We start from the raw sequence: 12,418 nt of genomic DNA, 5'->3' as shown, positions 1-12,418 counted from the left end.
AAACGTTTTCTTTGGTCACGGTGTCTCTTCACAGCAACAGACTAAGACAGTTACTTTTTCCAGACGACACTTTATTTTTAAGTCCTCACCAACCATCTTAAGGAAAAAATGTTTCACACATGAATGCAATCCTAACAAATACTAGCGAAGTTCCACGCTGCTCACTTTCTCAGTATCATGAGTTGTCTGAAGCCTGAAGATGCCAGATCCTTTCTACTGCCTCATTTTTAAAGTCCACCCTTTCCCTTATCTCTTAAATAACACAGTTTGATTTTTATAAAATCTCTTCAAATAGTAGACTTTTCATTAATTTAAAGGAACTGAAGAAAAAGAAAGGGGGAAATTAGGAAAGAAATAAAGAAATTAAGGAAGGAAGGAAGAAAGGAAGGAAGAAGGAAAGAAGGAAGAAGGAAGGAAGGAAGAAGGAAGAAGGAAGGAAGGAGGAAGGAAGAAAGAAGGAAGGAGGGAGGAAGAAGGAAGGAAGGAAGGAAGGAAGGAAGGAAGGGAGGGAGGGAGGGAGGGAGGAAGGAAGATACAGGGCCCCACCCCCACCCCCCTTCACTATCACCCTGGGTGTATCCAACATTTCCAGTGAAAACACAGGAAAATAACAAAGGACAAGTTACCCAATATTAACACTTTTTCTAACCAAAATGCACACTTATTTTATAGTTCCCACTAACTGAGTTATGATCACACAGTCACCTAAACAGCATTCGTTCCAGGGACGGAAACAGGTTCACCACCCAGCACAGCATTCCTCTCATCAAACCTTGGGTGAAGCACAGACAAGGCGGTAGGGTAGAGACCAACTGCCCCTACTCAGCTGCCCGGAATGTTTGTGGGTATTTATTTTTCTTCACTGGAGGATAATGTGACTTTTTGACAAAAACAAAAGTGTGGCAGGGGCGAGCGTTGCTCTAATGGCTGGAGTTTGACGCCAGCAGCTTCCATGCATGCTCTCAGGACTCTGAGAACAGCCCAGCGTGAGCTGCTGCAAAACCGCTGCACAGGAGCCTAAGCTGCTGATGGTGGGAGTCGGCCAAGGCCACATTCCAGCTTCTACCTCCCTGATGTGACTCCACATTAAACAGGAGATACTTTTAATTTAATTTTGTTTTGTTTGTACGCTTGAGAGTGATCCCAAGGTCTTTTGTGTGCTCAGCAAGCACCCAACCATTGAACTAGACCCCAACCAAGAGTTAATCTAAAACTCTGACCTCTAACAGCCTCCACAAACTCCACATGCCTGCACCCACAGCGGCTAGACGGGCCTCAATTTACTGGCTCTATGTAAAATGTTGTTTGTATGGTGGCATGTAAAATACTTATTTTTCTCCGAGTTACTATGTATGTAATACATTTAAGACTTCAATCTTTGAGATTTTCGTTAAGTGGGTCTCAACTTTTAGTTCTTGTCCACACAACAAGTTCCCGGTCTCAACTAGAGCCAGTGACATGCTCTCTCTGAAAATGAGCACCAGAGTTTAACAGAGTGCTGCTGGGTAATGGAAGAGGAGGGGGCGACTCAGGTCATTCAGATATGTCTCTGACACTGAAATAATTTTGGTTGTTTGAAACAGGGTCTCACTATGTAGCCCGAGCTCACAATGTAGGTGAAGGTGGCCTAGAATTCACAGAGATCTGTCTGCCTCTGCCTCGTGAGTGGTGGGATGAAGGGTGAACCCCAGCACACCTGGCTAGCGTCCCTCTTCACAAGCTGCTGTCGCTGTTAGACTGTATTGACAGTTTAAATAGAAAAGCTCTTCCCCAGAGATTCTTACAAAAACAAGGGGAGAAAAGGTGGCGAACAGTTAGTTGGCTATAAAAATCACATGGGTTTCAGTAGAATTCAGCAACTCTCTAATGATAAGGAAAATTCTGTGTACGTTTCTAAAGAATGTCTACCAAATTCTCAAGGTGACACACAGCACATAAATAATATTGATCTAAGGGCCACAACTATTTCTCAGAGCGATACAGACACCATCCTCACGCACAAATAAAACTATTCCCAACTTCTTCTCACAATCCGCTGTCATTCTCACCCAACCACCACCTATCCAAAAGGGTGGGGTGGAGAGGAACAGTCCAGAACTGGAATCTTGAAAGAGAAACAATTCGTACCAGAATGCAGCTTGTCCTAGTCCAAACATGTAAGTGTATAGACTCCTTGAGCTACTGAGACTTTTTGAGTTCAATGATGTAAAAAGCCCTGACAAATGTCACGAGACAAGCTGCAGTCAGAAGACTTACCTTCCCACTCCACCGTCATGACCCACAAGCCACACACCAGACAGCACGGGTGCCTCAACTGTGTGTGCAGCTGCCATTTATTAGCAGTGTGTGGCATGCACAGCTCTGCCCGGTGCACTGGAGTGTGCAAAACAGCTCTAGCGTGAGGGGGAGCAACTCACCTTCATGAGATGCTGATTTATCCATTTTGTAAATGTTTTCTTCTGAACTTTATCCCGCTCATCTGAAAAGAAGAAAGAAGCATAAGGTTGGTATGGCCCAGGCACAGGAAGCTTCATGTCGTGTAGTTAAACAAAGATGGGGTGTTTGGAGGATATCCTCCGGTATGTTATTAAAGCTTCGCAGCTTTGAGCCACCTGTAAGGAAGCGCTGTGGGCTTTTAGGCAGCCCCACCTCTTCCAGTGTTTCATCTGCTGCCCAGCTGCTGTACCACCCACCCGCCACACAGCCATCACAAGTTGTCTCACATCAAGTTAACTGGAGAGACACTCAAAGCAATCCCACTCAAATCAGGACTAGGACTAGGTTCAATATATCTGTTCAATATAGTACTTGGAGTTCTAGCTAGAGCACTAAGACAACTGAAGACGATCAAGGGGATGCAAACTGGAAAAAAGTCCAAGTATTGTTATTTGCAGACGTTATGATATTATTGTGTCATGTTATGATGTCAATTCTACCAATTCATGAACACCATCTTCTGATATCTTTTTTGATTTCTTTCTTCAAAGAAAAGGAATTTCACCATACAGGTTTTTCACACTTTCTTGGTTAGAGTTACACCAAAATATTTTATATTATTTGAAGCTAGTATGAAAGGTGCTGTTTCCCCGATTTCTTTATCAGTGCATTTGTCATTTGTATATAAGAGAGTTCCTGGGTTGTTTTGTTTTTGTTGTGTTGTGTTTTGTTTCGTGTGTGTGTGTGTGTGTGTGTGTGTGTTAATCTTGTATCCAGCTACTTTGCTGAAAGTATTTATCAGCTGTAGGACTTCCCCAATGAAATTTTGAGTCACTTATGTATACTATTATACATAATATAATAACCTGCAAATAACCATTATTACAAAAGCACTCTATAGATTCAATGCAATCCCCATCAAAATTGCAACAAAATCTTTACAAACCTTGAAAGAATAATTTTTAACTTCACATGGGAAAAAAAAAAAAACAACAAACCAAAAACCCAGGATAGTTAAAACAATCCTGAACAATTAAAAAAAAAGCAAACAAACAAAAAACTGTTAGAGGTCCCACCATTCCTAATTTCAAGCTGTACTACAGAGCTATAGTAATAAGAAATGGGTAATATTGGCAAAAAACCAGACAATGATTAATGGAGTCAAATTGAAGAGCCAGATATAAGTCCACACAGATGGACACCTGATTTTTTATAAAGAAGCCAGAAATACACACCGGGAAGAAAACGCTATCTTCAACTAATGGTGTAGGTCAAGGTAGATGTCAGCATGCAAACAAGGCAAATAGATCCATACTTATTCCCCTGCACCAACTAAGGTCTAAGTGGATCAAAGCCCTCAACATAACGCCAGACACACTGAAGCTGACTGTAGAGAAAGTGGGGAATAACCCTGAATGCATGGGCTCTGGAAACAATTTCCTGAACAGAACACCGATAGTGCAGGTACTAACACCGACGATTGATTAATGGGACCGCAGGGAAGAGAAAAGTTTCTGTAAGGCAAAGAAGCACCACTGGAGACTAAGACAGAGCCAGAGCCCTGGGAACCATGATTCACAATGAAAGCACAGGAGGAAGCAAAGACTGAAGCTCACTGGGTGAGGTGCAACCTAGGCACGGTGCCGCCATCTTCTGATGATAACCCAAGACTCCTCCTAAGTCACGGGAATCGGGTGAGGGCCACCTTGGGCCAAGGAGAGCCTCAGGCAGAAGACCCTGAGCAGGAAAACAATCCAAGATCCTCAGCTTTCTTCCACCCTGCAGCTGGGCAAGGACTTCAGCCTGGGAAGACCCGGCGCTTTTACCACCATCCGCACACGTTATTTCAAAGGGGAGTTATTTTACAAGGGAGTGCGCCAGATTATACCATGTAATTTTCCAATTACAAGTCTCAGGGTGATTTTTCCTCGTTTTAGTCAGGAATGCTTAACCCTGAGATTTATATTTAGGGCACTGTTGCTATGACATCAACGGGACTCCCATCATTCCTGTGTATTAGCCAGTTGTTGGCTTTATACATTGCCCAGTTACTATTCCGAGTCAAGTTTTCTAGCATTCCAACAGTCAAAATCATCTTATTTACAATCCACTTTAAATGAAAACATATATCACATTCTCCTTATGAAATACAAAGTAGCTGAAAAATATACAAAAACACTGGGTGCAAACAATAATAGCATTTAAGAAAACAGTCACATATAGAGCAGTAACTATGGCCCACACTGTTTACAGTTTCCAGTAAAGCTCAAAGTTAAATGCACACACAGCGAACGTCGGTGCTACATGGAGACTTCTCCGGTGCACAAGCACAGGCAGCAACGTTCTCTCGGGCGGTGAACGAGACTCCCGGCACCCACAGCCCGTCAGCTCTCGCCATGCCAGCCAAAGCAGGTAGCACAGCTTTCCTTTCCCGGTTCCCAGTCAGGCGCGAGGCGCTCTGGGGTGACCGTACTAACCCATACAGCACATGCGTGCCACCAGCTGTGCAGCCCAGTCCTGGTGGCTTCTCACAAGCTGCCCCATCATTCTGCGTCCCGGACTCTCTTGCACGCAGAGGTGATGTGTCCCTATGCTGCTAACTTTCTCCACAGGGAGGAAAGCCCTGACTAGACACTCCTACTCGCAGGGGAAACTAGTCAACGCCCCCTTTTAAACAAACACTGGCAGGCCAGAGCCCTGAGGGACTGCTGCTTATAGAGCCAAACTGCTTCTGTCACAAAGGGTCTTAAAGACGACCCTCAACCCTCTTCCTTCTCCCTCCCCGCCCTTCTCTTTAACTTTTGAGAGGCGACAATGAGGCAACCAAGAGGATACTAGATTTTACTACGGAAGCAACTCGGGCAGGGTTCCCTTAGAGTAAGCAGCAACAGCCAGCTGACTCAGCTCACGCTGGCTACACACACGTGACTTGGGAAGCTCCCCTTCATGGGCTGACATACTCCCTGGAGAGACCTGTGGCCATCAGGGGTGCCGTCTGGTGCCCCGCAGGTGTGTTCGCTCACACTGCAAAGCAAGTGTCGGGGCTGGGTGGCACCGTGTACTTTGGAGTTGTACAAACCAGGGTCTGTGTACAGCCAGTGCACGCCTGTGGTTATCAGTCAGAGGCCAACCTACCTGATTATAACAGAAGGGGAAGGACGGCGGGGGAGGGAAGGGGAGGCAGGGGAGGAAAGAAGGGGAGGAGGGAGGGCAGAGAGGGAAGAAGAGAGGGAGGGAAGGAGCGGAGTAAGCCTGGGGAAAAGGAGGGAAAAGGCAAAACTTCCACAGCGCACAGCCCAAAGAAGATCTAACGTCTGACTCTAAAGTATACTTTTTTCTTGGTCAAACAATAAGCCCTAACCTATAAGTCAGGGGAAAAAAAAGATGAAATTCATCAGAACCTCACTTCCAATGTCAAGAAACAAGAACCCAAGTTCTAAACAAGGGAAGACCATCAGCAGCCCCCAGACTTGCTTGAAACATCAAATTGTCTTTCCCAAACAGAACGTTTATGAACAGTAACTCCAAAATACATTAAAAAAATAATAATTACTACACATAGTTATTTCAACAATAGGGAGCAGCAAATGTGGTCATGAAAAAACACCCCAATATTGCTAGAGAACAACTGCTAAAACAAACTAACTAACTAACCAATCAAACTTTATGCTGGCATAAATGTACGAGAGTAACAGCCACAAATGCAAATAAATGGGTAGTCCTTACTACAATGATGTAGGTAGGTAAATTACAGCACTCAACAGGATAATTTGGCCGTGTATATCACATATTCTTTCCGAATCAGTAATTCTACTTGAAGAACCGGTAACAGAACACTTGCACATACAACGTGACTAGTTCACAAGGACGTTTTCTGACTAGTTCACAAGGACGTTTTCTGACTAGTTCACAAGGACGTTTACTGTGGCCAAATATTTGAAACAGTGTAAACATTAATCAATAGGAGACCAGAGAGACTGGAGTTACAGCTCACTCGTGCTGTGAAACTTCCGTTTTGAAAACATGAATATATGGACATGAAAAAAGATTTCCAAAATAGGGGAACAAAATGAAAAACAATATACATGGATCTATAAAATGCATGTAATGCATTTCATCGGAAGAGTGTGGAAGGTGCAAGAAGAGGATTTTGGCATGTTGTCACTCACATTTCGTTCCTAGCATCTCTAGATTCAGGGGATCCTTTACAAGATACTTGCACACCGCCATCGATCCCACCTGGGAGGAGCATGTCAAGCCCCTTTATTCACTTATGTATTGAGCAGTCATGACATAGGAACACTTGTTGAACACAGAGACATAGGGAAAAGACCACGACCCGGCCACTGTGCCCCGCTCAGGTTTAAAGGCAGAGCGAGCGGCAGGACAGGCGGTCGGGCTTGTGCCTGTGACGGCTGAGGAGGGGAATGGAGGGGAAGGATTGCACGGGGACGCAAACAGCAGGGCTGGGAATGGTGACACGGTCCCCAGAGAAAGGCTGCGCAGGCAGAGCGGCAGAGGGCCTCTGAGGACGGAATCTCTAACTCGGAACGTTCGCAGACACTGCCTTGCTTGGAGCGCCTTGTCTGAAGTTTAGTGACCACACACCGAAATCCAGTACGGTTTCACAGGCCTTTGCGAGGGATGCAGAAACAGGGCGGGAGAATGTGCCGAGTAAGCACAGTGAACAGAGGCGTGGATCTCTCTCTGCAGATGCTTTTGTGTTTGTCCTCTCCCTAACTGATGAGCAGAACGCATGAGTAACTCCTGTCAGCACACGGCGTGCTGCTCAGTAATGGAGGCCGGAACAGAGGTTTAGGTTCTGCTCTGAAGAGGAATTTGCTGGCTGATGCCTGTTCTTATGATTGATCGGGAATTTAATACAAAAAGCTCTTTAATCTACCTTCTCCCACCTGAGCAGACACTAAACAAATGACCACAGGAGACCTCTAATCATTGTCGGGTTGCTCCATTTAACCATAACACGAACTCTCTCTGCTGCCTCAGCCCGTATTAAGGACAGAGCATGTTTACAACTCGAAAGTTTCATCTGTGTCATACCAATACTACCAACTAAAACTGTCTCCTCTAAAGTTCAAGTTAGCGTAAGAGACCACAGTGCAAAACCCAGAAGCCCAGGCACAACATTACATCGGACTCTCTAGCACATCTCAGCAGCCCAGGGCTTGCTCATCAGGCTCCAGGCACCACAAAGTGCTGGCGAGCCTTCCTTCAGCTCCAGAGGGGAGAACATCCGTGCGAGGCAGGTGGGAACCGAGGGCTCTTGGCTCCAGCGCAGTGGTACGCTCCCATTTCCCTGAGAACAGTTTTCATCTTTCCGGGTACCAAACTGGTGTCAAAAGCGCCAGCAGAACACCTCTGCTGGTGGCCTACCGTTCATCTAACAAAGTGTCATTTTCCATGAAGCACAGTGACACGGAACTCCTGACGAACCCTTTCAGGCTGTTGTGGCCTCTTTCACCAGGTTGTGACAAACCTCTCAAGGCAGTGGAGATGGTGGCCGTGAGATCATGTGTGCAGCACTTTTCATTCCAACAGAAACAAAGCCAGCTACATGGTGAGTCAGGAGCACGGTACAAGGGTGGGAACACCGAAGACAAGAATCTGAGCCACTGGAAAAAATGATGGGTCTAGGCTTGCTTCCTAAGGATAGCCTCCCACCCAACATTTATTTAAATGCAGCCTTCAGCTGGCAGACAACTGCCTTACTTACAGAATCGCCAGGCACGGCCCCCTGCCACACCCCAGCTCACCCAACCCTATCCCAGAAAAAGCGCTCCCCGCCCCCACCATCATCACTGCACGCACCCATGAGCACCGATAGGAAAAGGCAAAGGTGAACGCCTAGTTAGACAGTACCAGGTGCCAGGGAACCTCTTCCTGGGGTCACTTCCTCTTAGGAGAGGAGACCTTCTCATGTGTTCAGCCCAGGACTCAGGCCGACCAAGGCGGACCCACAGTTTGAAAACAGAGCTCTGCTCAGGCAGAGGTCCCTCCAGAGTCGCTCATTGGCGAGTTTGACCATGGGTCAACCTTCTACACAACTAACGTTCTAGAGAATGCTTGTCTTGTCTACCTGCATTTCCTGAAGACTAGATGCAAAGTTTAACTTGGGTACTCTGCTTGGACAGCTTTCCAGGCATTTCAGACACCTTAGGTGCTTCTATCAGATGAACAGTCTTAACTTCTGTGACCGCCCTGCTTACATTTGTGAGCATAGATACGTCGCCGTCTGGTCCCTGAAGACTACTGATGACTAAATAAGTTATCTAATAAAAATAAAAGCTGGGAGAGCAAAGAAAATAAACTGGTAAAGAGTATAAGGAAAGCTGCATTTGAGAAAGTTTTGTTAACGGCCCAATGTGTGCAAACAAAGAACACCCTGAGATAATGCTAAAGCAGACTGGGGCTATCATTGGTGCAACTTTTGGGGCTTTGCCACTTATAATGCCCATGTTATAAATACTTACACTTACTCAGCACTTAGAGACACGAGGCCCTGACCTAACCACTATACATTCTCAATACTGGTTTTACAGATAGGGAAACTGGGGCATTGAAAAGTTTATTTGTTCAAGATTAGAAAACTGATAACTCAAGCATCAGGATTCAAAACTAGGAAAGTAACCTCAAGAACCTAATCTCTTGGTCCTAAAACTAGCATCTCTGGGGCAGAGGCTAAAGATAATCAAAACTCAGGTTAAGACTCACATAAGAAAATGTTCATATGGATCACACTCAATTTTTATTCACTATCATTTGCTACTAGAAAATGTAAAATAACCAAACTCTAGGAAAACAAGCCATTTACGGTGTGGTCACAAAAACAGATGTTTTCCAGTGGTTAGGGGCGAATGTGCACCAGAATTGGCTTCTGTCTTGTTGTTTCCTGAACTTCTCAACTACATAGATGTTACTTTACGTTATCTTTTATTTCCCTGGCTTCTCAAGGCCTTACACTGAAATCCAGATTCCAGGCACTCAGGAATGGTGGCTCTTGTGCTTCATCTTAGCACTTGGTGGGCAGAGGTTGTGAATTCTGTTCTAGGGCTACAAGTCTCAAAACCAGCACTCAAGTGTTTCCCCAGAGGCACGCTGCCGGGCTCCTTCAGGGACAAGGGTACATCAAGTGGCCCATTAACCCTAGATATCATGAGCATTCACCAATCTCTACTGAAATGAAACTTGTAAAACAAATAATTCTTTTAAAGAAAGCAGTGCTGGAAAGGTCAGGTGGGAGGTAGAGCTTGGTTTGGGGATCTAATTTAGTACAAGGGCCAGGTATGATGACACACACCTTTAATCCCAGCACTCAGGGAGACAGAGGCTGGTGGATCTCTGTGAGTTCAAGGCCAGCCTAGTCTCCAAAACCAAGTCCAGGACAGCCAAGGCTACACAGAGAAACCCTGTCCCAAAAACAAAACAAAACAAAGAAAAAAAAGAAAAGAAAAGAAAAGATGACGAAGTAGCGTAGAATATGAAATTATACAACTTTAAGATTCAGGCAAAGCCTGACAGCTAATTATTTTAAAACTCAATGCAAATCTTCAAAACCACAGAAGCACAGTCTGTATTTCATATAAAAACCTCAGTAAGTTAACAGTGGCTCAAACCGCCAAGCTCACGGAAGCTCAGGTTTATATACAGAGAAGGATCAAACAGTTTCATGGGTGTGTGGCTTTAGACGTCTGTGTAGTTGTGAGCGCATGTATATGTGTGTGTAACAGGTCAATGCGGGGTATTTTCTTTGGTTGTTTTCCACCTTATTTTTCTGATTCAGGGTCTGCCACTGAATGAGGAACTGGGTCATCAATTCTGCTGGCCTGGCTAGCCAGCGAGCTCCAGGGCCTTCCTGTCTTTACCTCCCAGCGCTGCAGCCCTGCACACATGCTACCTTGCCCAGGGCTTTTCCTGTGGGCGCTGAGCAGCTACTTTACTGACCACCTCTCCGACCCCCCGTCATTTTTCCTTGAGACAGGCGCACCTTTCTAAGAAGGCCGCTCTCCGCTGACTCAGCGGGCATCTTCTGAGAATGAGCTCAGCTAAGTGCTAAGCCCGGCTATGCAGGCAACAAATCACACATCTTGCTCAGTCCACCAGGAGAGAGATTCAGAAGCCATAATTTGCGGGACTGTGCAGCAAGTGTACAGGGGATTTGAAAACACCAATGACCGCTAAGGGATCGCTCAGCATCCTGATGGACTTGAATGCACTCATCTAAACGAGGTGCATCTTTGAGGGCTTCAGCTAACTCAGAGTGCCCTGCTGACCTCATGAAGACAGACCAATGGGACTTCCAGGGACTTGGTTTGCATTAAGTTTACCAAATTCCTCTGGAGAAACTTTTTAGGAGACAAAAAAGGAGCACGACTATGAAAATGAGAACGCAAGAAGAGCACGGGTGACAGGTACGCACATTCATGAAGCAGACACGTGGTCACCATTGCTACAAACGGAGAACACAGAAGTCTGACTACAGTGAAGGAGCAGCCCAGCAGAAAAGATCGCCAAGCGCAGCAGCGGTAAGCGGAGTGGCAGTGTTGTCTGCATCAGGGGGCACTGTTCACATGACCCGTGCCTTAGTTCACCGATCACTGCAGGGGAAACGGTCAGTTCCAACAAAAAGAAGGCTCTGCTTACCCTAGCACTGGACGGAGACAGAACTGTACATTAAACAGTGACCTGATCTGTATTGGAAACACTGCAATTTATGAAGTGAAGCCTTTAAAAAATAAATGCATCCAATGGACGAAAGACGCGGCTCATCTGTAAATGCTGAGCTTTTAAAAAGTGTAGCCAAAACACACTAGCCTCACAGTGATGGGAGGTTTCTATCCAACCCGGTACGATTTCCTATACAATCTTATTTCTGTGGATGGGGTCAGCAAGACTGTCTCTTCTAAAACTCTCCTTAGTTTGCTCCTTGTAGCACCTCCCAGGATCAATTAATCTGAACATGGACCATGTCCATTCTTACTGCTTCTTCCCACATGATAATCCATAAATAATCACTAGCAATATGTATATGAAATGTGAGGTGGCGTAATCACAATACCAAAAAGATCCAAAAGCTATGACCACATATATAAAAAGGAACATTTCCTAGATTATAATTCAAACAAACTCAAGTTTGAATGTAGACGATCCAAAGAGACATGAATATTTGAGTGTGATCAAAGAAATGATTTCACACTTCTAAGATAAACTGTCTAAATATAAAGATTCTGTCTAAAACTAGCTATGGATAAAGTATTTAAGTATTTAAATGAAAACTTATCTTTATTTCATAAGCCTTAAATAATTACAGCTGCTTACAAGTTAGTCAGAGGACAAGTACTTTTCAGAACCAGTAAAAGATAAGATAGAAAATAAGACTGATAAAAGCGGTTGAATTATCCTTCTGTTTTGTTAGGCTCTCGTAGTACCGTGCAATGCCTGCTCTTCCCTATTATCCTTAAATATGCTCCAGGGTTACAGAAAACACCAGAAAAGCACTGGGCATAGAAAAGCACCATAGCCCACGTCATGGCCTGAGAAATAAAGCAGAGCATAAGACAGATGCTTAGTCAGAACTTCTGAAGGCACCGGTAGGGAACTGAGAGAAGGCTGGCAAGGCAGCCTGAGCGCCACGACAGACTAATGGGCATGTGAGAGGAGCTGTACGTTCAAGGGAGGGGGCAGTGGCATCACACACAAACAGAATGAGCACGGCAGAAGATGGGAAGTCAGCATCAGCAAGCTACATGACATCCCATAATCACCCAACTTTCTGATCACGTGCTCTTTTGACCTTTGAAGATGAGGAAAACTAGGTACTTGTAATTGAGAGCAATGTATTCACCACCGAGCAGGCAATGAGCTCAAACATAGCCTACGGATCACCTCTCCTTTTCTTGATCAACAGTACCACCAGGGAAACAGACTGCAAAGATACCAAGCTCAAAAAGATAGTAGTTTGGCT

At 45.1% G+C, this 12,418-nt stretch overlaps 1 protein-coding gene across 17 annotated transcripts in view; it reads right to left on the bottom strand.

Annotated features, from left to right (window-relative positions):
- Dst (dystonin) overlaps positions 1–12,418 on the bottom strand; it is a 405,488-nt gene that overhangs the window by 232,898 nt on the left and 160,172 nt on the right. For all 17 annotated transcript variants that reach the window (XM_060369832.1, XM_060369829.1, XM_060369837.1 and 14 more), the window contains one exon: positions 2,418–2,479. In XM_060369832.1, the coding sequence (XP_060225815.1) occupies positions 2,418–2,479 (62 nt within the window). The remainder of the gene's footprint in view (positions 1–2,417; positions 2,480–12,418) is intronic.

This window comes from Meriones unguiculatus, chromosome 16 (genome assembly GCF_030254825.1).
Source record: "Meriones unguiculatus strain TT.TT164.6M chromosome 16, Bangor_MerUng_6.1, whole genome shotgun sequence".
NCBI classification, from domain to species: domain Eukaryota; kingdom Metazoa; phylum Chordata; class Mammalia; order Rodentia; family Muridae; genus Meriones; species Meriones unguiculatus.
The sequence above is the reverse complement of the archived record's forward strand: the minus strand, read 5'-3'. Positions and strand labels throughout refer to the sequence as shown.